The 25,788-nt window shown below is 39.4% G+C and overlaps 1 protein-coding gene across 1 annotated transcript in view; it reads left to right on the forward strand.

Annotated features, from left to right (window-relative positions):
• LOC139716165 (uncharacterized) overlaps positions 1 to 25,788 on the forward strand; it is a 172,228-nt gene that overhangs the window by 62,661 nt on the left and 83,779 nt on the right. Inside the window, exons 25-45 of the mRNA XM_071627725.1 lie at positions 319 to 545; positions 1,718 to 1,869; positions 2,596 to 2,726; positions 3,161 to 3,349; positions 3,878 to 3,981; positions 5,125 to 5,282; positions 5,852 to 5,982; positions 6,750 to 6,938; positions 7,556 to 7,677; positions 8,267 to 8,385; positions 10,758 to 10,894; positions 11,509 to 11,703; positions 12,168 to 12,403; positions 13,001 to 13,125; positions 13,781 to 13,902; positions 15,784 to 15,969; positions 16,853 to 17,040; positions 18,553 to 18,701; positions 19,340 to 19,473; positions 20,053 to 20,247; positions 21,122 to 21,360. Coding sequence (XP_071483826.1) covers positions 319 to 545; positions 1,718 to 1,869; positions 2,596 to 2,726; positions 3,161 to 3,349; positions 3,878 to 3,981; positions 5,125 to 5,282; positions 5,852 to 5,982; positions 6,750 to 6,938; positions 7,556 to 7,677; positions 8,267 to 8,385; positions 10,758 to 10,894; positions 11,509 to 11,703; positions 12,168 to 12,403; positions 13,001 to 13,125; positions 13,781 to 13,902; positions 15,784 to 15,969; positions 16,853 to 17,040; positions 18,553 to 18,701; positions 19,340 to 19,473; positions 20,053 to 20,247; positions 21,122 to 21,360 — 3,428 coding nt within the window. The remainder of the gene's footprint in view (positions 1 to 318; positions 546 to 1,717; positions 1,870 to 2,595; positions 2,727 to 3,160; positions 3,350 to 3,877; positions 3,982 to 5,124; positions 5,283 to 5,851; positions 5,983 to 6,749; positions 6,939 to 7,555; positions 7,678 to 8,266; positions 8,386 to 10,757; positions 10,895 to 11,508; positions 11,704 to 12,167; positions 12,404 to 13,000; positions 13,126 to 13,780; positions 13,903 to 15,783; positions 15,970 to 16,852; positions 17,041 to 18,552; positions 18,702 to 19,339; positions 19,474 to 20,052; positions 20,248 to 21,121; positions 21,361 to 25,788) is intronic.

Genomic DNA, 25,788 nt, shown 5'->3' on the forward strand with positions numbered 1-25,788 from the left:
CAGGAAGCTAATGAGGTAGGCGCTGAGACACTAGAAAGGCTTCATGATTATTAGGAAGTAGGACGAATAGCAGGGGAGGAAATGAGCTGCATGTAATAAAATGTAATATTTTCAAACATGTGTCACTTCCTGAAATGTATCAAATGATGTTGTGGTGAGAGCTGTTGTTAACTTGTCGAAGACTAGTCCAGAGTATACTGGGGCAGCTGTCCATGAGAAAACACATGTTTGAACAAAATCCATTTGTCCTCAGTCAGTACAGAGTAATGATTTTGTAGCACTTACACGCAATTTACACAAATACATTTTTTGTGACAGCTTGGGCAAGTGCAGAACGCGTCGACCAAGCCCCTGTTCTCAGAGTTTGACTGGGAGGCCCAGACCGCAGAGCAGAACCTCCTGGCGGCCAACCTGGCAGGCTCTTGGGAGCTGATGGAGGCGTTTGCTGTCCAGCTCAACCTCAGCCAAGTCATTGCCCATGGCGAGGAGCTACTGACCCAGTACCTGATTGACCAGTTTGGGTTGACTTCTGGAAATAATACCGAGTGAGTGTTCTCTTATGCTGGTCAGCAGTATGCAAGATGATCCTGTTACTTGTGATATCCATATATATTGAAAATATTAATATTAGGCCTATGTTTTAGACAACAGCACTATACTCTAGACTGCGTTTACATTTCAGCGTTGCAGTTGCCTCAACTCCATGCTATGACCTGAGGAGCTTTCTCCGAATATCATAACATGGAGTTAAGATCCTCAGGGGGAATAGTATTCACAATGCTCTGAATAGAAGCAGTGTCTACATCTACATTAAATAGAACTAGATAAAATCATACTTGCATGATCGCACTCATGCTAGCTAGACAGTAAAAGTTCAAATGTCAGTGCTGCCATAGATGTTTGCATTACAATCACACTGGACATGGACACCTCTTGCACTATGGAAGTCAAGTATTTACAGTAAATGTATGTTACACATTTCCATTTAAATTATATAACATGTGCATATCATAGAGGGGCAGTTTAGTGCTGTGGGGCCATTTGGGACAGACTAATGTTAACATTAGTATTTTTACATGATTCATTTTTTGTGCAGAGCGGCTCAAAACATATTTGCGGGTTCTTGAATTCGTGCTGTGCACTTGCATTATACTCATATATTTTCATCCATTTGCAGAAGAGTCATATGCTGCCCAATCCATTCGAATATGCCTGCCGGGAAACTATGAGTGCATGCTGCACACACACACAGACATGTGCTCAGATGAATATGTGATGGAACATGTACATATACACTCAGATCAAGGAAGCACCACTAATGAATTGAAGCCCATGATTCAACATGTTCAAAATGTGGAGAGAAAATTGTGAAGATATTTCTGTAGGTTGCTAGAATATGCGTTGGCCAAAGGTAGCATGACATATAACATAATATGCGAAAAATTAATGTAATGTGAACAATTTGCATGTATACATTGTAGGGGAAGTTTGGATACTCCAAGACTGCGTACTAACAATTTCAACCAATCAGAATTGAGAATTTATGAAATGATATATATATGAAGAAAATTTGGATACTATGAAAATGCATGCGTGCAGGTGATGAGGTCATGCACTCGATTTCAACCAATCAGAATTATTGAATCATGAGATGAGATACAGCGGTATGTGTAGATAATGTTATGGTTCTTCTCTGCCCTGAATCTGTCCTGGACAGCTGGAGCGAGGAGCTGACCACCCAGCTGATGGAGACGTGGCTCTTGATTGACGGTCAGCTGTCCAGTCTGCCCGGCTGGGGAGTCTACAAGGCCAACGTGTACCTGCTCTTTGCCACCGTCGAACAGCTGGTCAGCGGAAACACCACCCTGGGTGAGTCCTATACAATAATGATTCAGAAATGTGAACTGAATGTACCTTGAATGAACAAGTACTCTGTACCCCCCCCCCCACACACACACACACTCACCCACACACACCCATACAAAGATATTCACATAGTAAGCTTGTACAGGTCTTCAGTTGCAGACATTATGTTTGTTTCTTTGTCATTGTTTTTGGCATTTGTCACTACCATTCCAAGGATGAGAGATTACATTAAGTGATAAACATATACATTGTACATTATTTTGCCCAGGTATCATGTATGAATGAATTAATAATATACATGCACATGTATGCTCTGTTTCATCTATCATTGAAACAATATGTAAAGCTACGTAAAAATATACTCACTATGGTTAACAAAAATGAAAGTACACAATATTATATATCGACATGTACATGCAGAATGTCTGTAACTATGCTCTTTATTTCATAAAGTGTGACATGCATTATGTTTGCCAATTAGAATGTAGCTAATTGATGATACACCAGTACATTGATCTGTACTCCTACAACCAAGGAACTGATTCAGTTGAGAGCACTTTTTGGTGATAGGTCACGGCTTACTCAGGTTATGACGGTATAGGCACAGGTAGATTGGGTCTGTGTATAGTGTGCACTATATACATGTACCCATGTATGCCATCACAAAACGTGTGAGAATCTTGGTTTTGTGAGTGAGAATGATCTTCAATTTACTCCATGTCCCTGCAGCCACTCCCGAGATCTCCCTAGCCATGCTGGTGCCCAATGCAACCGAACTGGCCCTGGTGCTCAGCGACACCCTGGCACTGCCGGTGGACGTTGTGTACCAGCTGATCACGATGCCCATTGACCCCAGCAAGGTAGGGACACGCCCATATCTTGAAGAGCAGGGGAACAACTGTTATCCCCTTTGAGTCTGTTTGTTTGTTTTGGGTTTTTTTTTGCACACTGGAAAGAGAATTAACCCTTCTGTATATAAAGTTCACAAAATGTTGAGGACAAGGAACAAAATATTCCATTAAAAAAGAAGATACATGTATTTCTAATTGGAATGGATACAGAATGTACATTTATGTGAAATATACGCATACAATATGAGGGTAAGGTGATAATGACAGTGATGATGGTGAGATATGACCACGACAAAAACAGCAACATCAAGAACAACTGTTACAACAAGAACAACAACAATGATAATAACAAACAAACAATAACATAATGCAACATGATTTATAGCAACAACCACCAATCAGAAATGTCATTTGCGCGGAATTCCTTCCTTCCTGATTTGCAGTTGATTGAGGTGGTGACCACTAACAGCTGGAACGAGACACTCTGCGGTCAAGAACTGCTACCACTGGACTTGGAGCTGCCCGCCGGCCTGAACCTGACTCAACTCCAGAGGGCGCTGTGTGAGGTCGACTTCGAGAACCTGATTGCTCAGCTGTCGCGTGGGGAAGGAATCGACCACTTCATCTCTCTGGTGAGTTGAGAGAAACTCGACCTGGAAGATTTGGACCACAAATGTAAACTGAAATCCTTGCAAGGATTTTAACTGTAATTGTTTGCTGTGTTAAAAATTCAAAGCAACTAAAATGTAACAGCAGATACTTTTGAGTGCCACTGTAATAATCCAGTTGATTTTACATCAAATACAAAGCTGATATGAGTTGTTTTTACTAGGGGAGAGACAAAGGCAAACATTTTCCTTTTGAAAATCTGCAGATTTAGAGCCTCCATCCAAAATGTTGTTAAGATATTTTGTTTATAATGTTTCTTTCTTCCTCTAAAATACAGAATATGTTTTAAAATAAATCGAATTTTTTTCTTTAACATTTAATTCAGCTTGCTTTATGTGTGAACATTACACATATTTCTGAGCCAAATTTTTTTTCCTTCACAAAATCATTCTTGTAGTGTATCAGTATGATGATACAAAATACTTGAATTTATAAACTGTATCCACCACTAAATATTTTCCTGTCTCTTTCTTCTGTTTTATAAACCAAAGCTTATTGCCGAGCTGAGAGCATTCCAGATATCAGACGATCTAACTGGCTGGGTTTCAGAATTTGAGAGGATCCTGGCATCTTTGGACCTGACCAGTGTGCAGGGGTGAGTCTCTGAAACGTATTACACTTTCTTTACATTTGCTCATTAATTGCAATATATGTTGAGGATATCTTCAAAAAGCAAAGATTATATGGCCTCGCTGACTGCATAGGATGATATTTCAGGTGTCATACTGTGAAGACCAGCTTTGCTGGAGATATTTGAGTTTTTGTGTGATGACAATGATGATGATGATGAAGATGATGATGACGAAACAGCATTCTTATAGCACCATTTATCTGTAGAAACGTTCAAAGGCATCTGGGATAGGTCTTCAAATCAGATTTGAAGGTATTTGAAGAATCTAAATGTATGAAAATAAAGTTGCTCCTCTTGATTGTGGTGACTGACAGATGCCCTGAGTATTCAAAGTAAATACAAAAGAGAAATGTCAGAAAATATACTTCAATATTTCTCGATGCTATGAAGAGGCATTGATCATTTCAGTTCAGTTATTTTCTCTCACCAAATGTCATTGCTGAAATTGATGCACTGGGACTATTTCTGATGTACGTAGATCAGTCAAATGAGCCATGCATAGGGCAAGTGTCAGTTGATACAGTGTATACTGCTTTGCAGTCAACATGTTGCTTCATGATGATTTATGCAGTATGTCCCCCTCCCCCCTCCCCCCAAAATACACAATTGGATTTTCGCATTGATAACTCTCAATATGATTAAACTGTCTGAATGCAATATCAAGGTCTAAAACTATAACATCTTACCTACCACGTATATTTCGCAGAAAACACCATTAAATTTGGTGAAGTGGTAACAGAGAAATATGGATCATTGTAAAGCATGTCATAGGTCTGTTTCTTCCAACTTTAGCACTTGGATGCTCTTGGAAAGTATTACATATCAATGTGTGAACACAATGGACAGAACATGGAGGGAAAGGATTCCTGACATGCTCAAACAAAGATCCTCATTTCTCTTTGACCACTTTAGCAAATTGGATTCTGGGGTGTTCTATAAGATGTTGGAAATAAGGTGTAGTTTTATACCCTGAAGTTGTATTTGGATATATTTACTATTTTAAAATTATCTTTGCAGAGGGTCCCATTGTTTTTTGTTTTTTGTTTTTTTTGCATTTAATTTTTTTAAATGGTATGACACAAATGGCATTCTCTTTTTCTTCAAAAGATTTCTCGACTCCTTCGGCAAGGAGTTCTCCACTTTGGTGGACAACATCGACAGGATGTTTGTCAATGCCACGCCAGGTTGGGATGCCTTCGTTGCCAACCTAGACATCATCACCACTGTCCTCCAGTACACCACACCCCTTTGGAACAGGACAGAAGGTGAGCTCTGGACGGACGAGATACCTCGATGTCTTAACAAAAGAATTTAGCAGTCTCTCTAATTTAGGGATTATTTTTCCTCATAGATGAACATATGTTAAGGTATATACAGGGTATATTTCCTCATTCAGGTGCATATGTTGAAGTGCATATAATCACTGAGGTATGTATGATGAGGTACATGTAGATATGTTGATCTATATCTATTTTGTCATTTAAGTGCTTATATTGAGGTACATACTCCATTTCATCATTGAGGTGCATCATGGTGAACATAATATTTCCTCATTGAGGTGTATACATGTACATGTACAAACAGTTGCATGTTCAGGTTCATGTGTTTCCTTGTTAAGATGAATATATTTTCTCATCAAGGTTCATAAGTAGAGGTACACAATATTTCCTTATTGAGATGCATGTAGAAGCAGATATCTCGGTAATTATTCACAAGAATCTCCCTGGTTGTTTTTGCAAGTGCAATTTGTAAATGTTTTGCAGCTACTCTGTACGAACTGAGAGAAGAGAGATTAACGTGAACAATTTTGTATAATCCTGTTTTCCCACTCCAGCCATGGAACCGATAAGTCTAGCCTCCCTGGTCCCAGATGCCGATCAGTTGGTGGAGGTCCTGACTCCGCTCGCCCCTCTCAACCCAGAGATTATACTTGCCATCATCAATGCAAAAATCAACCCTCAAGCGGTGAGTCATTTATTTGCTTGAGGTGTCTGTGTGTGCAGTGTGTCTGGTTTGTATGTGTGAGGAGGTTGATGACAGCTAGCGGCGCCAAATCTTCTTGATTCTGAAAAATTAACCATTTCGTTACATCCTGACAGAATATATTTCAAAAAAATCTCCAGATTTTGGAATCGCTATTTTCTTTTTAGATGCATGTAACAGCAATTAACACCAAGACAAACTACATTGTTCAATTAGAAATGGATATAGAATTATGTTCTGAATTTCAAAGCATGCTTATAAAACAGAAGAATTCAAAGGGATGATTTGTGCAAAAAAGCAAAAACACTGAAAGTGGCTAGTTTCTTTTTTTAACTTTCTGCTGCTTGAAATGGAATTGTAGAAAATGAAAAACACAGATATGTACATTTTAACAGAATAAATTTTCTAGATTTTCAACTATTTCAGCTGGTGGATATAGCAGTGTAAACATCAAAATGAACAATCAAGAATAACTTTGAAAGTTTTCATCATGTTTAAACAATATTGTACAAGTTACAATACCTGTAAAAATAAAAAAAAATAGAATTATCTTGAAGTTATCCAAGATGTAAATGCTACTTGTGAACACATCTTTTTCTCTTTTTTTTGTTCTTTTTTTTTAAAACCATCATCACTTACATAAGTAAAAATCCTGCATTGAAATTCCTGTAATGTTTTTAATTGTGCGATTAAAATTGAATTGAATTGAATCCAATTAAATTGAGAGTGGCATGTTTTTTTCCTTTCAGCTTCTGGAAATGGCAATCAGCGGTCAGTGGAATGAAACACTGTGCAGCGAGGAGGCACTCAAGCTGTTCTTTGTCAGCCCTGAGTCACTGAACCTAACCCTGATCCATGGAGTGCTGTGTAGCCTGGATTTCCAGCAGTCTCTAACAGAGCTGATGCAGGACAGCGCCTTCCAGATGATTTGGAGCGTGGTAAGGGAAACCCCCCCCCCCCCCCCTCCAGCTGACCTTTTTATACTTGTGTGTATGTGTGTGTGTGTGTGTGTGATAGTGTTTGTGTGTGTTCTTTATGCACAAGCTGCTATGTGGAGCACAGACTTCAGTCCTTGAAGCTCTTTGGTTTGTGGAAGAATTCGAGCAAGCAAAGGTGTACCCCACAGATCTCACAGAGCAATGTGTTTAAAGGATGTGTTTGTGTAAATATGTGCAATGTGCATGTATACATGTACACCCTTGCTCCACACATCTGAGTAACAGGATAGCAGATGTGGGTTTTTTTTTCTGTAGATATTTAAGATTTTGCAAATTTCATATGTTTTCTAGATGATTCTACTCTGTGACATCATGAACTTTTGTAGCATTCCCATCAAGAAAAGGTAGGATGTGGTAATGGTGAAACTTTTAATAATAGAAAGTCATGACCTTTGAAAGGATTGTTCCATTTTGCTCAAACTTTCACCACACAGGTCACTTATCATTTTTTTTTTCAGTTGTTGAATCTACATTTATTTGTTGAGGAGACTCATCCCCTTTAATGTTGTTCTTTCTAAATATTGTACAATGTGCGTGCTACTCTTTTTGACACATAGATTGTGGATCAGCTCTACCTAAGCATCATCCCAGATTTCACCATCCCAGGTCTGGACCTCCAAACACTCCTCCCCCAGATCTTCACCTTCGTGGAGACCCTAAACCCAGCTGATCTTCAGAGGTGAGTTCACTAACTCTTTATGTGCCATGGTGTAAGCCCCCTGTGTGCCACATTATTCTTGGCCTCTGAGATGGCAACAGAGTCATGCTTTAGGAAAACATTCTGTTATTCAAATCAATCATTATCATAATCAATTATTGTCAATGATATCATTGCTACAACATGATGAATATGATAATGATGCTTATTATTATCATTATTTGTAGTATGATCATCATGACAGAGTCTGTATTATTAATCATCATCACCATCATCACCACTATGGTTAACATTTTCATTATAGTAGCTGTCATCATTGTCAGTGTTGAAGTCATGCATACTCTTACCAAGCTACACGTATGACTATACGTTGCGGTGTATGTCGCGCCTGCATATGTACAACGTACTTCCACTACTACAGGCATTTCCTATCATCACTTTTATTATAAGACAGGTTTGAAAGACAAAAGCTATTGTTTCCTCACTTAATTAGACCATGTAACATAATATGTGAAGGGATTGTTATGTCAAAATTTAAATCCCAATTGACCTTTGAGTTAAAAGAATACAGTGTCACACATAAAATTGTTCTGCTATGTTTGCTCAACAGCTTGGAGGGGCTTCAGGCACTGTTCGTCAATGAGACGTGGTACCAGGAAACCGTCAAGCAACTCCAGTGGATGACGGCCCTCAACAGGATCCTGACTGACAAGCTGATTATGCTGGAAGGTAATCATTTGTCCACTGTCCCATATCTGTATAATCATTGTAGTCTGTGCTCTCCCTTTATCACACTGTGTACATCTACACAGTTTTTATGCCTCCGCCACGAAGTGGTGCCGGAGGCATTATGTTTTCGGGTTGTCCGTCCGTCCGTACGTACGTCCGTACGTACGTCCGCTTTCGTTTACGCGATAACTTGAGTAATATTGGCTTGAATTCTACCAAACTTGGTCCAAGTATAAAGTATGATGGGGCAATTAGTTGATTAGATTTTGGGTGAAATCCGCCAAAGGTCAAAGGTCAAAGGTCAAGGTCAAATCATGAAATTGTATCCGTTTACGCGATAACTCAAGACTTGATAGAGCAAATTTCACTAAACTTTGTTGGAGGATGATGTATGATAGGACAATTACTTGATTAGTTTTTTAGTGAAATCGGACTGAGGTCAAAGGTCAAAGATCAAGGTCAAATCCTGAAATTTATCTGTTTACGTGATAACTCAAAACTGGATGAAGCAGCTTTCACCAAACTTGGTCCAAGGATTTCACCAAACTTGGTCCAAGGATGATGTATGATGGGACAATTAGTTGAGTAGTTTTTAATGACATTGGCAAGAGGTCAAAGGTCAAAAGGTCAAGGTCAAATTCTAAAAATGTTGCTATTTCCCCAATATCTATGCAATGCCCTAAGGTATTTTCTTGAAATTTGGTGTAGACATGTACTACTGCATGAAGATCCTCCAGAGAGAGTTTCATGTCATAAAATCTAAGGTCGAAGGTCAAAAGGTCAAAGGTTAGGTGAAAATGTAATATCATTTTTCTCACAAATGGTTCAATGTATCTTCATGGAACTTGGTACATACGCATGTACTGACTGGCAGAGATTATCTAGGGAATTTACGGGTCATAGGTCAATAGTCATGGGGTCAAAGGTCAAGGTCAACTCCTCAATATTTTACTATTTCCCTCATACACTAGTATATGAAATGCTTGCATTATTAGTTTTCAAACTGAATATAAACATGCATTACCTAATGGAGATTCTCCAGGAAATTTCCAACCAGAATGTCAAAGGTCAAAGGTTAAGGGTCAAAGGCCAGGTGTCAATGCCCCCTTCCCCCCCCCCCCAAAAAAAAAAAAAAAAAATCTATTTTGTACTGTAATTACACTCTTTCTTCTTACCTTGGAAATTACTCAATGCATAAACTTATAAAAGGGTCCGTCAGAATTCTGTAAAAATTCTCAATTCCCCAAATATGTGTACTTGCACTCTTCGACAATCATAGCAAACCCAGTTCAAGGAAAGTGAACATTCAAGTCATTTCTGACAAACCTGTCATATCAATATTTTGCCAGTTAAGTGAAACTGTCATGGATCACACATTGTGAAGACATTGTACTATACGCCTATTGGGAGAATCATGCTTTATGGCGGAGGCATCAGTCGCCATAGCGACATTTCTAGTTTAGGTGTTGTCATCTATGGACCCCCAGACAAATACATCCCGTTTTATCTATTCTTCAGTCTTTATCTCTTTTTTTGTTTTTGATAAATGAAAAAGAAGGGAAACTGACCAGAAATGTGATATGCAGCTGAAAAATGATCATCAAAGAAAATGCAATTCCATATCCAGATGGAATCTTTAGCATTTTCTTGGCTGATTTTTAATTTTCTCTCATGAAATATTGCACAATTCAAGATAACAGAATATGTGAATTTCGTAAAAATGAAGGACTGGTGTTTCATGCAGAATCACTAAATTCATCCTCTATTAATGGTGAACTTTGTTTCCACCTGAAGGAAGTTTGTGGCACCATCCTTAGAAACAGGTTATGAAAAAAGTTAGTCTCTGAATTATGATTCCCCTTTTCTTGCTTCCAAGATATTGTATAAGATGCTTTGGGAAATACTGACTTTCCAAATCATCTCCAGTGACCACCCAGGAAAATAAAAAAGTTGGCTATTATAAAGACCTGTCTATAGTGGCCACCTGTCATATACACATGTACAGCCACTTAAAGAATATTGCTCTGGGGAGAAAAGCTATTTTAAAGACCCTGTACAGAGTGGCCACCTGTCAATAACAGCCACATTTTTTGTCTCCCTTGGGCTTTAATGAAATGTCATCATTAGAATTTGAATAATTGCACAGTACCGGCTGCAGATGCTTAAGGATTAGAACCAGCACTGGCTGTCAGGCGAAAGCTCGGTGGTCTAGTGGATAAGACGCCTGTCCAGTGATCAGGAGGTCGTAGGTTCGAATCCTGCCCGAGTATGTATGTACATTGTATGCAAATACAATAAGCTCTCATGTTGCTTTTTTTCTCTCCCCCCCCCCATGTGCCCCACCCCTTCTCTGTCTTTGTTTCCATCTCAAGGCCAAGAAATCATCTTCCCCTACCTGGGCAACCTCTTGGCAGACGCCCCCGAGCTCCAACGCATTCTCCTCCAGGACTACCAGATTGCTCCTGGTCTCGTTGAAGCCATATTCTCGCTCAGTCTCCAGCCTGACAAGGTATCCGTGGCGACGTCAATTTTCCTGTCAAACTTGTACACATTTTAGGAGGAAAATCTTTGTCTATTAAAGGATGAATACGCTAAGAAGGAGGTGTACAGCAGGATTTCTGTTCAAGGGTCTGCAGCCATGACTACTCTTTCCATTTTACTAATATAATCGACTGAAGAGACTGTAGGGAAACATGCAAGTTATGCTCAGTGTTGGGGAAGATGTATTCAAATATCTCAAGCTAAATATTGGTACTTAAGTAATGATTGACAGATACAATAGCAACGCTGACAGAATCTTAGTTTGGAAGGCTTTTGTTAGCATGTTCAAGTACAGTAATCTAAAGAAAAGTAGTACAAAAGTTTTGTGAAATACAAGCTGTATTTATATGACTTACAGTGCATATTTGAATATTAATTTGGCTAGAAATATGGTTTTGAGGGTATGATGAATTACTGCATTTCAACATGCGTTTACATTCCATACCATAGTTCCTTTGAATATGAAACACTAAAGCCCTGAAGAGAGAAAAAACAGATCAAAAGACGCAGTGCCAATCAACAGAAATGTGGTTTCTTGGACATTACCTTCTGTATTCATTTCATTATGAATGTCTCTTTCAGATGCTGGTGTTCTTCAACATGACCAACCCTCTCTTGACCCTGTGCGTGAGTGGACAGTTCTCCGCCTTCTTCTACTCGCCCCTCAACCCGGACTTTGACGTGGCGGGTCTGGAGACGGCGTTCTGCTCCATCGACTTCGAGGACCTCACCGCGGAGCTGAAGGAGATCAGCTCTTACGACGAAATCTTGGCAGAGGTGCGAACAAATGTCGCAAATGTGGCGAGTGAAGTTGACCGAAGCAATGAAAAGATGTATGAAAATCTTTAGCGCGTGATTTGGTCGTCGCTTCAGTCAGTTTCTGGGTGCTCAGATATTGCAGAAGAATTAAGACTCTGTCCATGACCAAATGTGAACAATAAGAGCATCTTTAGTTACTTTTTTTTCTTTTACTAATTTCATTCCCATGGTATGATTATATGAACACTTCTTGTAACTGTGTTCATATTGAGTTCAGTGTAGATGTGGCTTATCATATCATTTATCAAAGAAATTAAAGCCTTTATGTGCTGTCTTGCTCAGATTATGTACATGTACACTTCTATTTCTTTCAATTTCTTTAAATTCAAATTGTAATTTTTATTTAAATTGATAGAATCCATTTCGCTTTTTGCTCTGTAGTAATTTGTGTTTTGTTCTCTCTTACGATGTTTGGTCTCTAGTACCAACTACTGATCGACCCCACTGTCCAAGTGGGGACATTCAACTGGACGGCGTACGCCCTCAGCCAGGAGGAATGGATGGAAACTATCCAGCGCCTCATTGCCGCCCCACCCAGCTTGACCTTTGACCCCGCGTGGCAGAACAAGACGGTGGCCAACCTCGTCGCCCTGGCGGAGAGGATGAACGCCGCCCAGCAGAGACTCATCACCGCAGACGGCATGGAAAACCTGGCTAAGTGAGAACTCACTGCACTGTGCTGCTCCTCGCATTGTGTGCTACGTATACCCACTGTTATACATTGTACTTCAGATTGTATTTCTGAAGCTGTCGCGGCATATGACACCCGCAACATTTATGCAGTTCGAGATCTAGCTTTGACAGTGAAAAATTTGTTATAGATTTCTTCAGTCTTTAGATGAATGTACAATTTTTGAGCATGCGGAAGATTTAAACCTCAGTCTGTGAGTAATGACAGTTGTGCTCAACATGATTCAAGAAGCTGCTTGAAATGTAGGCTGAAGACTGTACTGTACATTTAAAGCACTACCTAGTATTTAGATATTACATAGTGAATATTGTATGAGATTCTATTTCAATGTATGAATATTTCCCTGTTTTTGTTTGTTTTTGTTTTTTTGCAGTAGAACTTATGCCTTATTCACTTCATTCGATTTGCATGATATTTTATTCAATACCAACGTGAAACAAATGAGAAGAGAGCTCACCATTGACTCTCTTTGAAGGTGTTTTTCACACCCTTTGCAAGAGGCCTCCTAAATACATGTACATGTGCATGTACAATGTACATCATCTCTTTTTTCTTCACTTGCAGCTTGGCAGCACTCCTGGAGTCTGGTCTGCTGACCAACCAGCCCTGGGCCCTGGAGCTGGAGGCTGCTCTCCGGACGATGAACGCCATTGTCGCCTACAGCAACGACTACCTCCTCCGCCTGCCAGGTGAGCTTGGCTTCACTCTGTCGTCAGACATCCCTGCTTTGCATAACCAGATTTCATGGTTCATTTATCAATTTATCTATATCATTTCTGTAATCTTTAATATTCATATATATTGATATTTCTCCTTGTGTCAGGGTTGATTTCAACCTTTCCCAAATGGAAGAATTCTACTTTTGTGAAAACTTGGTTTGTAACTTTTTTAAAAATCTGTAATCTGCATCAGGGAGTAAGCTTGGCTGTGGTTTTACAGTATTTTCTTCTTTGATATATTTCTCCTTCTGAAAAGCTTTGGAGCACATTTTCTTATGTTGACTGTGCAAGCATCTGTACATGTATGTAAGTTTAGCTTCATGGTATTTTCTTCTGTACTATTTCTTTGTGAATTTGGTTCCACTTTTTCTCTTCACCCATATTTCTACTCCTATATTGGCTCATGTTTTCCTCTTCTTATCTGGAATATTCCTACTGTGGTGCAAGTTTGATTGCACCTTTTCTTATCTCGGACATATCTGTGTCTGCATAAGCTTTGTATTTACCTTCTCGTGCTACAAGTACATGTATATGCAGTAAGCCATGAATGTGGTGACACAATGTATATAACACATACAATGTACGTACACCATACGTTAATTATTTTGCCTTTGATTTGTCTCAGGGAGGAACATCACCCTCAATGACCTAATGCCGCCATACGCTGCCACATACTTGGAGACGAACTCTGACCTCGCCCCCGACGTCATCACTCTCCTTCTCCACGCTTCGGTGAACACGGAAGCTGTGAGTGAACAAACTCTCAGAGGTGTCTCACTCCTGCCCACCCTTCCCCTCCCTTTATGGATTGAATAGTGTGACAAGTGCCTGCGGATTGCAGTCTTTCTCCTTAAAGGACAAGTTCACCTTCATAGACATGTGGGTTGAGCGAATGCAGCAATGTTAGTACAACACATCAGTGAGAGCTTGAGCAAAATCGGACAATCTGTTAAAAAGTTATGAAGTTTTGAAGTTTCTGCTCAGTCTCGGCTGGATGAAAAGACTCTTATACAATAGCTTGTGATGTCACATGAGTACAACAATATAAAGAAAGAATAAAGAAAATTCAACATATTTCCATTTTTCTCGCATAACAAAAGAACACTCGACTTCTCTCTTTCAGAAGGCAGGGGGAATAATATCACCCTTAACATCCGTCAGTAGCAAGTCGAAGAACTGTGCACTTTATTCAAAAAGTAAAGTTTTGTGAAATTCTCTTTTTATTTTCCTTATATAGTTGTACGCATGTGACATCATACATTGTAGTAGTCTTCTCTTCCAGCAGTGACTGCGCAGATACTTAAAATATTCGTAACTTTTGAACGGATTGTCCAATTTTCCTCAAACTTTCACTGATGTGTTCTACTACAAATTGCTGCATTCTCTCAATCCTTATGTATATGAAGGTGGACTTGTCCTTTAAAGATGTATGACGGCAGTGGTGCAAAACTTTGTGATGACTGCTTGCTGTGTGTCCTATCATAATTGAGTAACAAACGCAGTAGGGCTTCTTCCACCGACATTCAATGTCCAGATCTGTGCAAAGCATCAGCATTCCGTGTATGTGTGCTACATGTATATGCAGCGATGAATACCATCTTGTATTTAGAATTCATTCAGCTGGACATGTTAAAGCATGTCTCCAACTCTTTATGGATTGAAGAGATTTGCAGAAAAAACAACTTGTGTTCATGTACATCAATTGTGACCCTGCACCTCAAAACAAACAAAAAGTCGCCAGACATGAAATTTTAGTTAAGACCATATTCTGAAAGAGCAGACTTTAAGCTTTAAAATGATGTATAACTCAAATCAAGTGGACTCTCCTAACATATCCAAATATTGGAAAGAAAGCACAAACTCAGGAAAAGTGTGAACTGAGAAAAGAGGCTCTGCAGTACAGTGTCTATTCAAGCGTTTAATCTTTACCAAACCATGCTGGCTGTGCGATGAATGGGACAAAAAACAGGAAGTAAACCACCAGAGTAACAACAATGAAGGGATTATCAGATTAAATTGAAATTAATCATGCCTCATTAACATATTCTGTCCATAATTAATGCCAATTTTCAAAGCAGTAGCACTATCTGTTCAAAAGTTATTAGAGTTGATAGTGAAGAGTGTGGACAAGGTTTTTCAGAAATGAAAAAGGGATTCTAAAGACACACCTAATCACACTATTCTACCAAAAATGTTCGAGATAAACTGCTAAAAAAACACATTTTTCTGCCCATTTTATGATACCCAATTTTAGCATAATGTAATAGAAGACCCGTTCTTTCAGAAAATATGAAAAAGTCAAGTTCGGCTAGGTTGACCCATTTCACTTAATTTCAGTCCTCACGCAAAATCAGTGTGTGCGACTTTATGTTCGTTTTGAGGTGCACGGTCACAATTATTCTATATGATATATGTTTTGTGTCTTCCCAATTTAGACAGTTTATTTTGTTTTTCCTTTCCCCAAGGCCCAGCCTATAGATTATGTCCATACACTACATGTATTTTGTTGTTTTTTCTGAGACTCTCTCTATGGCTATTGCACATTTGCTAAATCTTTACGAGTAACATAGTTCAATTTCTGAACTTTATAATTTTTTTTTTTTTAACAATCGACCTCCAACCAATCAGATCCTAGCCAGACAAGGAAACAGGACCTGGCTGGAGACCGTGTGTGCCGACATCGACGATCTTCCCCTGCTCATCGAGATCCCGGCCGACATCGACCTGGAAGCCGCTCACCAGGCCCTCTGCTCGCTGGACGTCGAGGCCTTCCAGCTGGCCTACCTCCAGGACTTGCAGGAGGTCATCGCTGAAGTGAGTCCAACTCTGAGATACTGTTAACTTGATACAAGTTGTATGTACATTGTATTTGTTTACAAATTCATGTGTGTGTGTGTGAGTTTTGTGCTGTCTTGCACTATCACTGGAACTTTAACCCATTGAGGATAGGCTGATCTTGCTACAATATGCATTTGCCACAGACACCTGTCCGAGTATACTCGGGACTCATCCTCAACTAGTTAACATGCCAGATTGCTTTGGGAGATATTACATGTACACTATGAAAAGGAAAAAAACCAAACGATCTCATCTGCCAAATTTACAAGCAAACTATCAAGTAAAATTCACTATTAACTCATTATAGCAAAAAAAAAAAAAAATTCACCACACATGAGATGTTTCACTTTTATAGTTCCTTCTTGTTAAGTCTTCATTAGGAGGGTTTGCAGTGGTTGCAGTTACTATAGCAACAACCTCAGTGCTTAAAACTGATTGGTTATTATATACACATACAACTGTACTGCACTATAATACTTCCAATTGTAGTTTACGAATTGATTTACATGCACAGTGCGTTATGAAACAGGGACCTAGTGGGTTGCTGTTGTGACTTCTTGTGGATTTGCAATCGAATTACCATGGAAGCGAGTATATTATGTACTAATTGTTCTTCTGAAAAGCGCCTTTCAAATTTGGGCTGTGCCTTCTTATGAATGCTGCCCTATCAAAATGGGAAAGTATGAAGTTTTTGACAAATCAATGTCTTTGCCCCCCCCCCCCCCAAAAAAAAAAAAAAAAAAAAAAAAAATGCACTGTACGTGTATATCAAGGCATGCAGCACTGTCTCATAAGCACAAAGGTGCAGGAAGATATTTCTTCTGACTGTTTTTCTTCTCTCTTCTTTTTTTTTTTTTAGATCTCAAGCGGGAATGCAGTGAATTTCACAGCCCTCTCGCAGAACTTCCAGACTCTAGCCTTTGCAATCCAGTCCCTTATAGAAAACCCACCCAACCTGCTCAAATACAACGAGGAGTGGTTCGCGACAACACTCGGAAGGATAGCAGCTGTGCTGGAGGCTAACAGTGTCAACAACACTTCCCTCATGTGAGTGTCTCGTGCTTGCTTGTATGCCTTGTTTTTTGCTTGTTATATATTTTGGACATGCAACTAGATACAGATGGAATGGCTTTAGTTGCTATTTCCATTAATTACATTTGTATGTAGTTGTTTATTGCCCTCCCAGGCCCTCCCAGGCCCTCCCAGGCCCCCCCTCCAGATCTCGGCCGCGATCGCGACGAAAATTTGCACACACATTGCCTATGATGTAATCTAAAATACCATGAAGTTAATTTTTCAAAAATTATCATTTATGCTAAATTATGCTAATTTATGCATAATGATGCATGAAATCAGACTATTTGGTATAAATCACAAAATAAAGCTCAAAACAGGCACATTTTTTGTGTAAATATTCTTTTTAGGGTCCTTAGCAAATGCAATGAAAAAAAATTGTGATATCAGGAAAAATTCTTAAGTATTTTATTGTTTTTTGAATTTCTTATGTATTTCCTTGTTTTTTCGACTTTATGTCTCCCATTGTTTTTTCGATGGAATTTGTTCGCGACATCGCTCCGAACAAGAAAATATGTTATTCATTGATTTTAATCAATAAAACACCAAAATAATCATGCTTTTATGAAATTTGCCTGCAAGCACAGCTTGCATTGAAATTGTACACAAATTCACGTTTTTGAGCAATTTTTGGTCTGACATGCATGTACAAATTTATGTGTAACTTCCGAACCGCGCGCCCGGGCGTCGCAAATTTGGTGCCAAAAGATGCGGGAGACTCGAAAGAAAAAAGTCATGAAACGTCGCGGCAATAGCTTTTTGCGATTGCGATACATCGCGCGGAACGTCGAGGGGGGGGCCTCGGAGGCCCCCCCCCCGGCCTAGTTAGGGTTAAAGCTTAGAGTCTGCTCTTTCAGAATCTGCCCTTAACTAAAAATCCATAACTGGCGACTTTTTGTTCATTTTGTGATGCAGGGTCACATCTCGTCGGTGTGTGTGGTTCATGTCCATATTTTGTATTTGAATTCGGACTGAATAAATGTAAATGTCAGTGCATCGTCCAGAACACATCTCGTAGGGTTCTGTGAGGTGTAAGTGCTGCTGCGACAATCGCTCCCATGAAATATGTGTGTGTTATTAAAAGCAGAACATAAATTCTACTGACAAAAATAAGCGGAACCCTTATTAATCCTCACATCAAATAAACCTAAAACATTATCATGACCCTAACTGTAACCTTAAGACCTTGGAGAAAATAAGACCGGAGCATTTGTCGCAGGAGCAAAATGCTGTGTCACCATCCAGTAGACTACTACATATTGCAAGATGAATTGAGTGCTATCCGCAAATTTAACAACTTGTAAAAAAACATCTGATCCCGACATGAATACATGGTGCCCACATGCATTTTAGAAGATAAAGCTCTGTAGAAAGGGGACAAGTACATGTACCAGCATGGTGCTGTTCACTTTCTTCCACATTTGCCCCCCCCCCTTTTTTCATTTCAATCTCTCAAATCCCCTCCCCCTCACCAACCACGTGCAGGGACCCCGAATTCCTGAGCTTCGTCTTTGGCGACATCCTGAGGCAGATACCCTCGGAGCTCCTGAACTCTGAGCCCGCCCTCCTCGTCCCTTTCAGGCTGAGTGACTACATCACGTCGGTACTCATCGACATGCTGAAAATGGTCCAAGGTACCGACTTGTATAGGCCCCCTCCATGTTATAGTTGATGTGCATATACCCATGCCAGGCTCAAGTCAGCTTTAGTAAAATAGAGTAATATAAAACAAGAACAAGAATACTAGCAAAAACAAAAAATAGAATAGCAATGCCTTAATGTACTCTGTGCAATGTCTTAGCTAGCTATAGACAATATTCTTGGAAGGTTATGGAATTTAAAAGGTTCTGTGTGCTTCTCAAGAACAGTGACATCAGTCTTAAAGGGATATACATGTAATGCACATTAGATTAAGGGATGGTGTCACTCTTTTGGATGAGCACTTACAACATATACCTGACAAAAATACAGTCGTGAACACTAAAATGAATGAATGTAATTGCAAGTTATACTGTGAAATATTAAGGGGGGGGGGGAATGATTAAATTTGATTTTGTGATAGCTTTTTTTGCAAAAACATTGTACTTAATGTTTGTCAGTGTGCATTGGACCCTGTGAAAATCGGTACTGTTGAAAGGGCCAAGAAGTCAGTATTAGATGAAGAGCTTGCATGCAGGTACAGTTGGTACACTTGTGCATTGCTCTGTATTTCATTGGCCTTGAAATTCTGATGGTACATTTTTTGAATATTCATTCATTTTTTTTCCTCCAGGACAATCCTTTACACTTCCCACCCTCGATGAGCTGTTTGTGAATGCCACCCATGTTCGCGAGCTTCTGGGCCAGAGCGACGTCGCCCCCGAGATCATTGACACCTTCCTCTCTCTCAGCATGCAAGTAGACAAGGTAGGAGGAGTTGCCATGGTAACCAGTCACCCATATTCTGTTGACTAAATTCAAATAAGACTATTTGTCACCTTGCATGGGAGTCATTGCAGCTACTTGATGTGCATACATGTATGTCAACAACTTTTTAAAACCCATCTGTACAAAAGTAAACTTCTTTTTAGTTTTGATTTGATTGCAATATCACAGAGATCAAATCAAGTTTAATGTCTTTGTTCGTTTGATTTGTTTTGTTTTGTTTTGTTTTGTTTTTCTCTCGTTTGTTTAGTTCGGTAAAGAAATTGATTGATTTCTTGTATTTTGTTGTAATTGTGAGAGCACTCTAAATCTATTTTGAAAAGGTGTTATGTTAACACTGATTATCATCATCATTCTATTTAGACTATATTTCTCCTCTTGGTTAGCTTCAACATTATATTTCATGCTTCAACAATACAAAACATTTTGTAATTTGATATCATTTTCATTTGAAAGGTGTAATTGTGTGCAATGGCTTGCTGGTTCCCTAGAATACCAGTAACTTTTAAATGATTGAAGCTTATTTCTTTGTCTTTGCTCTTTTTTTTCCCTCCCCACCAGATGACCTCCTTATTCGTTACACCTAATGCCTTCGTGGAGCTCTGTGCATCTGGTCAGTTTGCAACTTTCTTCACCCTGCCCCCGGACTCGCCCACTGACATCAGCGTGATAGAGGAAGTTTTCTGCGGCACCAATGTCACAGTCCTGCTCTCCGAGCTGGATGATGTCCTCAAATTCACCGACATACAGAACGAGGTAATAAGCGCATGTCTCAGAATTGACTGTGGTAAAGCATTCACTTGGAACAGATTTAAAGAAAATAAAAAGTAAATGAAATTTTGGATCAAAATGATTATTCCTGTGTGGAGTTGTTTTTATTGCAACTGCTTGTTAAAGTGCCCTTCATCGCTGAAAACAAATTAACACAGATTATTCAGTGTTTTGAGTAATAGCCAGGATAGAAAGCATGGGCTTGCATGCTATGACACCGGTCTAGCAATCAGGAGGTCATGGGTTGGAGTCTCACCAATATCAAAATCATGGGCATACACCAAAATCAGGGTTTATTTACATTCATTTGATGAAGGACAATTTGTCAGTCAGTTCCAGTGTAGATTCTGGTGTGTCCATTCGTGAGTACATTTAGCTCTTAAGCTTTCCTGTGTACAGACGCAGTTCACTTGAAAATCCAATGGTATTTTAATGCAGTAGACTTTCTTTGCTAGTACCTCCCATTTTGCTATTGACCTACTTGAAGTGCCAAGGAAATTCTGCTCCGGGAATGATGAATGGCAGTAGAACATGTCAATTCTTACTGTCAAGATATCATTGTGTTCGAGATGCAATCAAGCTATGAATGAATCAGAAGTGTGTAATCATGGTGTTGCATTCAGCTATCATGGCACTACAACAAATTTCTTTCATTCTGATACTACCCGCTTGATCATTTTGATCATTTCCCACAAGAGAGTATTAGACAAACATCTTTCAAATTTCTGAGTTTCTGTCATACATGTACACATATTTGTGTTTTGACATGAAAGGGTTTGGGTTTGCACCTCACCAACATGCAGAACTTGTCTTGTTGTCACAGATGTTTAAAATCTGATTTATTTCCCGTCACTTGCAGATCAACAGGATCTTGTCCCTGGATCCCACCCTGCCGCCTTTCAACCAGACGGCCGCCACGCTCCGCCAGCAAGAGTTGGCAACCCTCATCGCGGCCCTCGTCGCCGATCCCCCTCAGGTGGTCGTTGATCCCGCCTGGTGGTTGACCATCTCCAACCGGACTGAGGTCATCCTGGCCCAGTGGCTGGCCAGACTTGCGGAACAGTCCATGTCACCAGACACCATTCCCGGCCTTGACAGGTTAGCTATACAGTTCCTGGTTTCCTAGATAGCACGATTTTGCCATTCATGACAGGACAAGAAATCCCACAAATCTACTCTACTACTCCGTAATTATCAATGTTGAATTGTGTCTGTATCTTATTGTTTCTTACATACAATTGTATCATTTTAAGGTGCATCCTTTACATTTTAGTATATCATGGTTCAAGTGAGTCGTTCATTTCGGAACTTCATTTGTACATTTTAGACATTGGGTCATCTCACGAAGTGTTTACAGCATACAGGAATCATACAAATTGTACATGTACATGTACATGTATGTCTGCATATAAGAAAGTGTACTGTAAAAGTGGAAATTTTTGCGGTGTTCAAATTTGCGTGCATTTCGCGCAACCAGAAACTAGCGCAAAAATAAAAGCACGCGAATATTTTTGCTTGCCATATGTGCCTGTGCGTGATGTCTTGATTCCGCGGAATTGAAAACATGCAAAACTCTTCCGACCCGGCCAAGCACGAAAAATTAGTCACGCGAAAATATCCACTTTTACACTATATGAGCAAACCAGTGTTTACACTCCTGCCTCCATCTACATGTACATTAGTGTATAGGGGTGTGGTAGCAAAGAAATACAGGTTGTATATCATGCAGTCTTTTTTCAGATCTACGTACGCGTACATATCTGCTCCCCACCTAAAAATATATATACATGTATATGTATATATATATACCTAACGCCAAATATCATTCAAAACTTTCATAGTGGCATTATCATACATGTACTTCGTATATCATAATGGTCACTCTTATACAGTCAAGCCTGTCTATAACGACCACCGTCTACAGCAGCCACCTGTCATATGCGACCACTAAACACAATTACCCCAAGAGGAAAGCCATAACGATCCTGTCTGTGGTTGCCACCTGTGTACAACGGCCACATTTTTTTGTTTCCCTTGGGTGGCTGCTGTACACAGGTTTGACTGTATTGTCATTTATCTTTTTTTTTTTTTGGGGGGGGGGGAGGGGCTTAATAAATCAGCTTTTGTTGTTGTTGTTTTTTTTGCTTCAGCAATGTATTGATCAAACTATTCATTTATTCTGAAAGTGATGTACTGTGCATGTTTACATTTATGTAAAAATGTTTCCATTTTCTGTCATTCTCTCTGGCAGCCTTATTGCTCAGCTGAGGATGCTTGAAATGACTGGGGAGTCCCCCCAGTGGTTCAGGACGATCCTGGCACAGCTTGAGCTATCCCAGTACGTCAGCACAGCTGTCACCGAGTGGCTGGCTCAATCCAATGGTGAGAAGAGACTCACAAATACCAGGACAAAAAAAAAAAAATCATATTGTCATTCCAATGACTTAGAGATCATGATTGCGTTATGCAATTGTAATGTCCTCACATGTTTCCCAGATAAGAATTAAGAAATATACAAACGTATGATACCTTTTCTGTAAAAACTTTAGGTATTACCTGTATATGTAGCTTATAACCACCTGCAGTCTGAAGTTCGTTTGTAAATGTTTTGAAATCTGTTTTGTTTTGCTTGTTCTTAGGAAGGATGTTATTGAGGTGGTCTTTGAAAGCTTGGATGAAGTAAGACAAAATAACACAAAGAATGATAGTTATTGCTATTTGTTAAATATTCATCAAATTTATACACACACACACACACAGGCACATTCAATCATGCACATATTCACCACAACAGTAGATCACCGTCAATTTTACGACAGGATATTTTTACATCTCATTCCAATGAACAGGAACAGTGCAGATGCTGCCCACATTCGAGGAGCTGTTCCCAGATCCAGACATCATCAGGCAGTTCCTGGCCGAGAGCGGTCTCCCCGCGGAGGTCGTCGAGGGATTCATGGGCTTAGCTCCTCTGTCCGATCAGGTATAAACTACATGTACAATGTATCAGTGATGCTGTTGTTGACCTGTCACCTGTCACAATTCACCTGGAAATGTGCCAAGTACAATGTACTTTTCTCTCCGTGATGGAAAATGAGAGATTTACCCTCTAGCTAGTGAACCAGCAGCAGCTGATCCTCTCGAAACATCTGAGAAACATGCATGTCATTGAATTTGCCTTCTATGTATGCATTAATGTCTAAATATTTTCAAATTTTCATATGATTTACTGACATCTTGAATGTATTTCTTTTATCCTTTGTTACTTATATTCATCACCATACATTTTTCTTTTTTTTTTGCAGTGGATCAATCTTTTCTTGACCGAAGAACCTTTTGCAGCCATCTGTCAGACCAGCCTCTTCCAGGACGTCTTTGAGCAGACGGTCAATGCCACGGTCGACGTCCAGTCCATTCAGACAGCCCTCTGCTCCATCAACCTGACTTCTATCGACAACGTCCTCTCCTCCATTTTCATGTCGAACAGACTGACCACTGAGGTAACCCCCTGGTCAAACTTTGACCGCCCGATATTTTGGGTTCTGTAGCAATAGTTTGTTTGTATCTCTCGGCTGCTTGCCACCTAGTGATGGTGGAATAAAGTGCATTCATCAAACTTAGAAATGTTCCAGTGCATCATGATGTACACATGTACATGTACTGTATAAGCTTTAATTTTCACTTACAGATAATTTTGCAAATGAGTAGGCCGTGGACATTTTTGCAGGATTTTGATCTTTGCGATTTTTGACACCCATGCTATCATGAGTGCACCGTTTTCTGTTTGTTTGAGATATTTTTGTGTGTAGTTAAACTCACAGTCCAACGACAATGATTTGCGAAAAATTAAACCCTCACTGAAATGACAGCTTATATAGTAGGCAGTTCAGAAATAAGGACTGAGGCAGAAAACTGAGCTCTACCCAAGGTTCAGAGGTCAGGGATCAGGTGGGGAATCTTCTTTTCAAACCAAATACTTTGCCATCTCTGTACAGAAATATCATTGTAACATAATACATTAAAATCATTGATATGATTCTGTATTCACAAGTTCACAAGTATTTAATATCTTTATTTCTGTTTGTCTGTCTGTCTGTCTGTCTGTCTGTCTGTCTGTCTGTCTGTTGTCCTCTTTTGTCAATAGCTGGTGCAAGTTCTTTTCAATCTGCCTGATATGGATGTTCAGCTGGCCATCAACATCAGCCAAGAGGCTTCCCAGATCATTCAGTCCCTGATAGCGAACCCCTTGCAGTACAGCACTGAGTTAGCCAGGTTTGATGCCCATTTTTATGACTGTAAAAGTGGAAATTTTTGCGGTGTTGTAATTTTCGCGCATTTCGCGCAACCAAAAACTAGGGCGAAAATAAAAGCACGCGAATATTTAATTTGCTTGCCATGTGTTCCTGTGCGTGCTGTCTTGATTCCGCGGAATTAAAAACACGCGAAACTCTTCCTACCGGGCCAAGCCTGAAAAATTAGTCGCGCGAAAATATCCACTTTTACAGTATCCTTATTTCACCTTTACAAAGCAAAGTTTGATTGTTTTTTTTCCTGTTCGGAAGCAAAAAGATGTCAACTTAATAGATCGTGATCAGTGATATAATTCTCTTTTGCTGTGATCAGCTGATGATTTGCTATAATAAGACATGTAGAACACAGTTTTAGGGAGAAATGCAAATGAGAGTAACTCATTACAGAGTTTGATAAAAATCCAAAAGTATTAAGGAATACATTCTTTAATTTTTTGCATACATCATCTTACTTAACGTTCTGAAGGCAATTCAACTCTAGAAGAAATACCTGGTACATGATTTTATATTTTTAGTTGTGCATGTTCTTATTTTGTACGCCTCGCTGTTGTTACATCTCATTTATGATTTGTATATAATGAAAAGCTTATTGTTTGAAGTTGTCCATATCTAATCCAACAACTGGACAACTTTTGACCAGAGTCATATCAAGGAATATGTATAGTAATTGCTTTTTTCCCCCTCACTTTTGTATGCCTACAAAGTAAGTGCTTTCATTTCTCCCCTTTCTCTCTCTATCTCTCTCACCCCTTTTCGCTATATGACAGAATCATTGAAATACTGCAGGAACTTGTTCCGAACCTGGACGTGAGCGTACTCCAGAGTTGGTTGGGACAGGTGCAGCTGACAGACTACATCAACGAGGCCATCGCTAACTGGATCATGGGAAACAATGGTGAGAAAGAGATTCTATGACTGTGTGCGAATGATCCACAGAACTTCTATAACCGTGTTCAAAAGTTATGATCATGTTGGAAAACTGTTTCATCAAAGTTAGTAAGAACCTGGCCATTTCACAAGAAGATGCTGTTTAAAGATTTGTTTAAATGCATATTCCTTTATTTTTTTATGTGTTTTACAGATTGCATATATTCACTCTTTTTTTCCTTTTATGTGAGAATGTCTTGAAGCTATGAAAGATTATATTTCCCTGAACACAAACTGCACTGAGTTATGATGGAGAAGAGATCTTTTCACATACTTTGCCAAAATTCAA

The sequence above is a fragment of the Diadema antillarum genome, unplaced genomic scaffold (genome assembly GCF_040938485.1).
Source record: "Diadema antillarum isolate AM-2024a unplaced genomic scaffold, OU_Dant_1.0 scf00000062, whole genome shotgun sequence".
Classification (NCBI taxonomy): Eukaryota; Metazoa; Echinodermata; class Echinoidea; order Diadematoida; family Diadematidae; genus Diadema; species Diadema antillarum.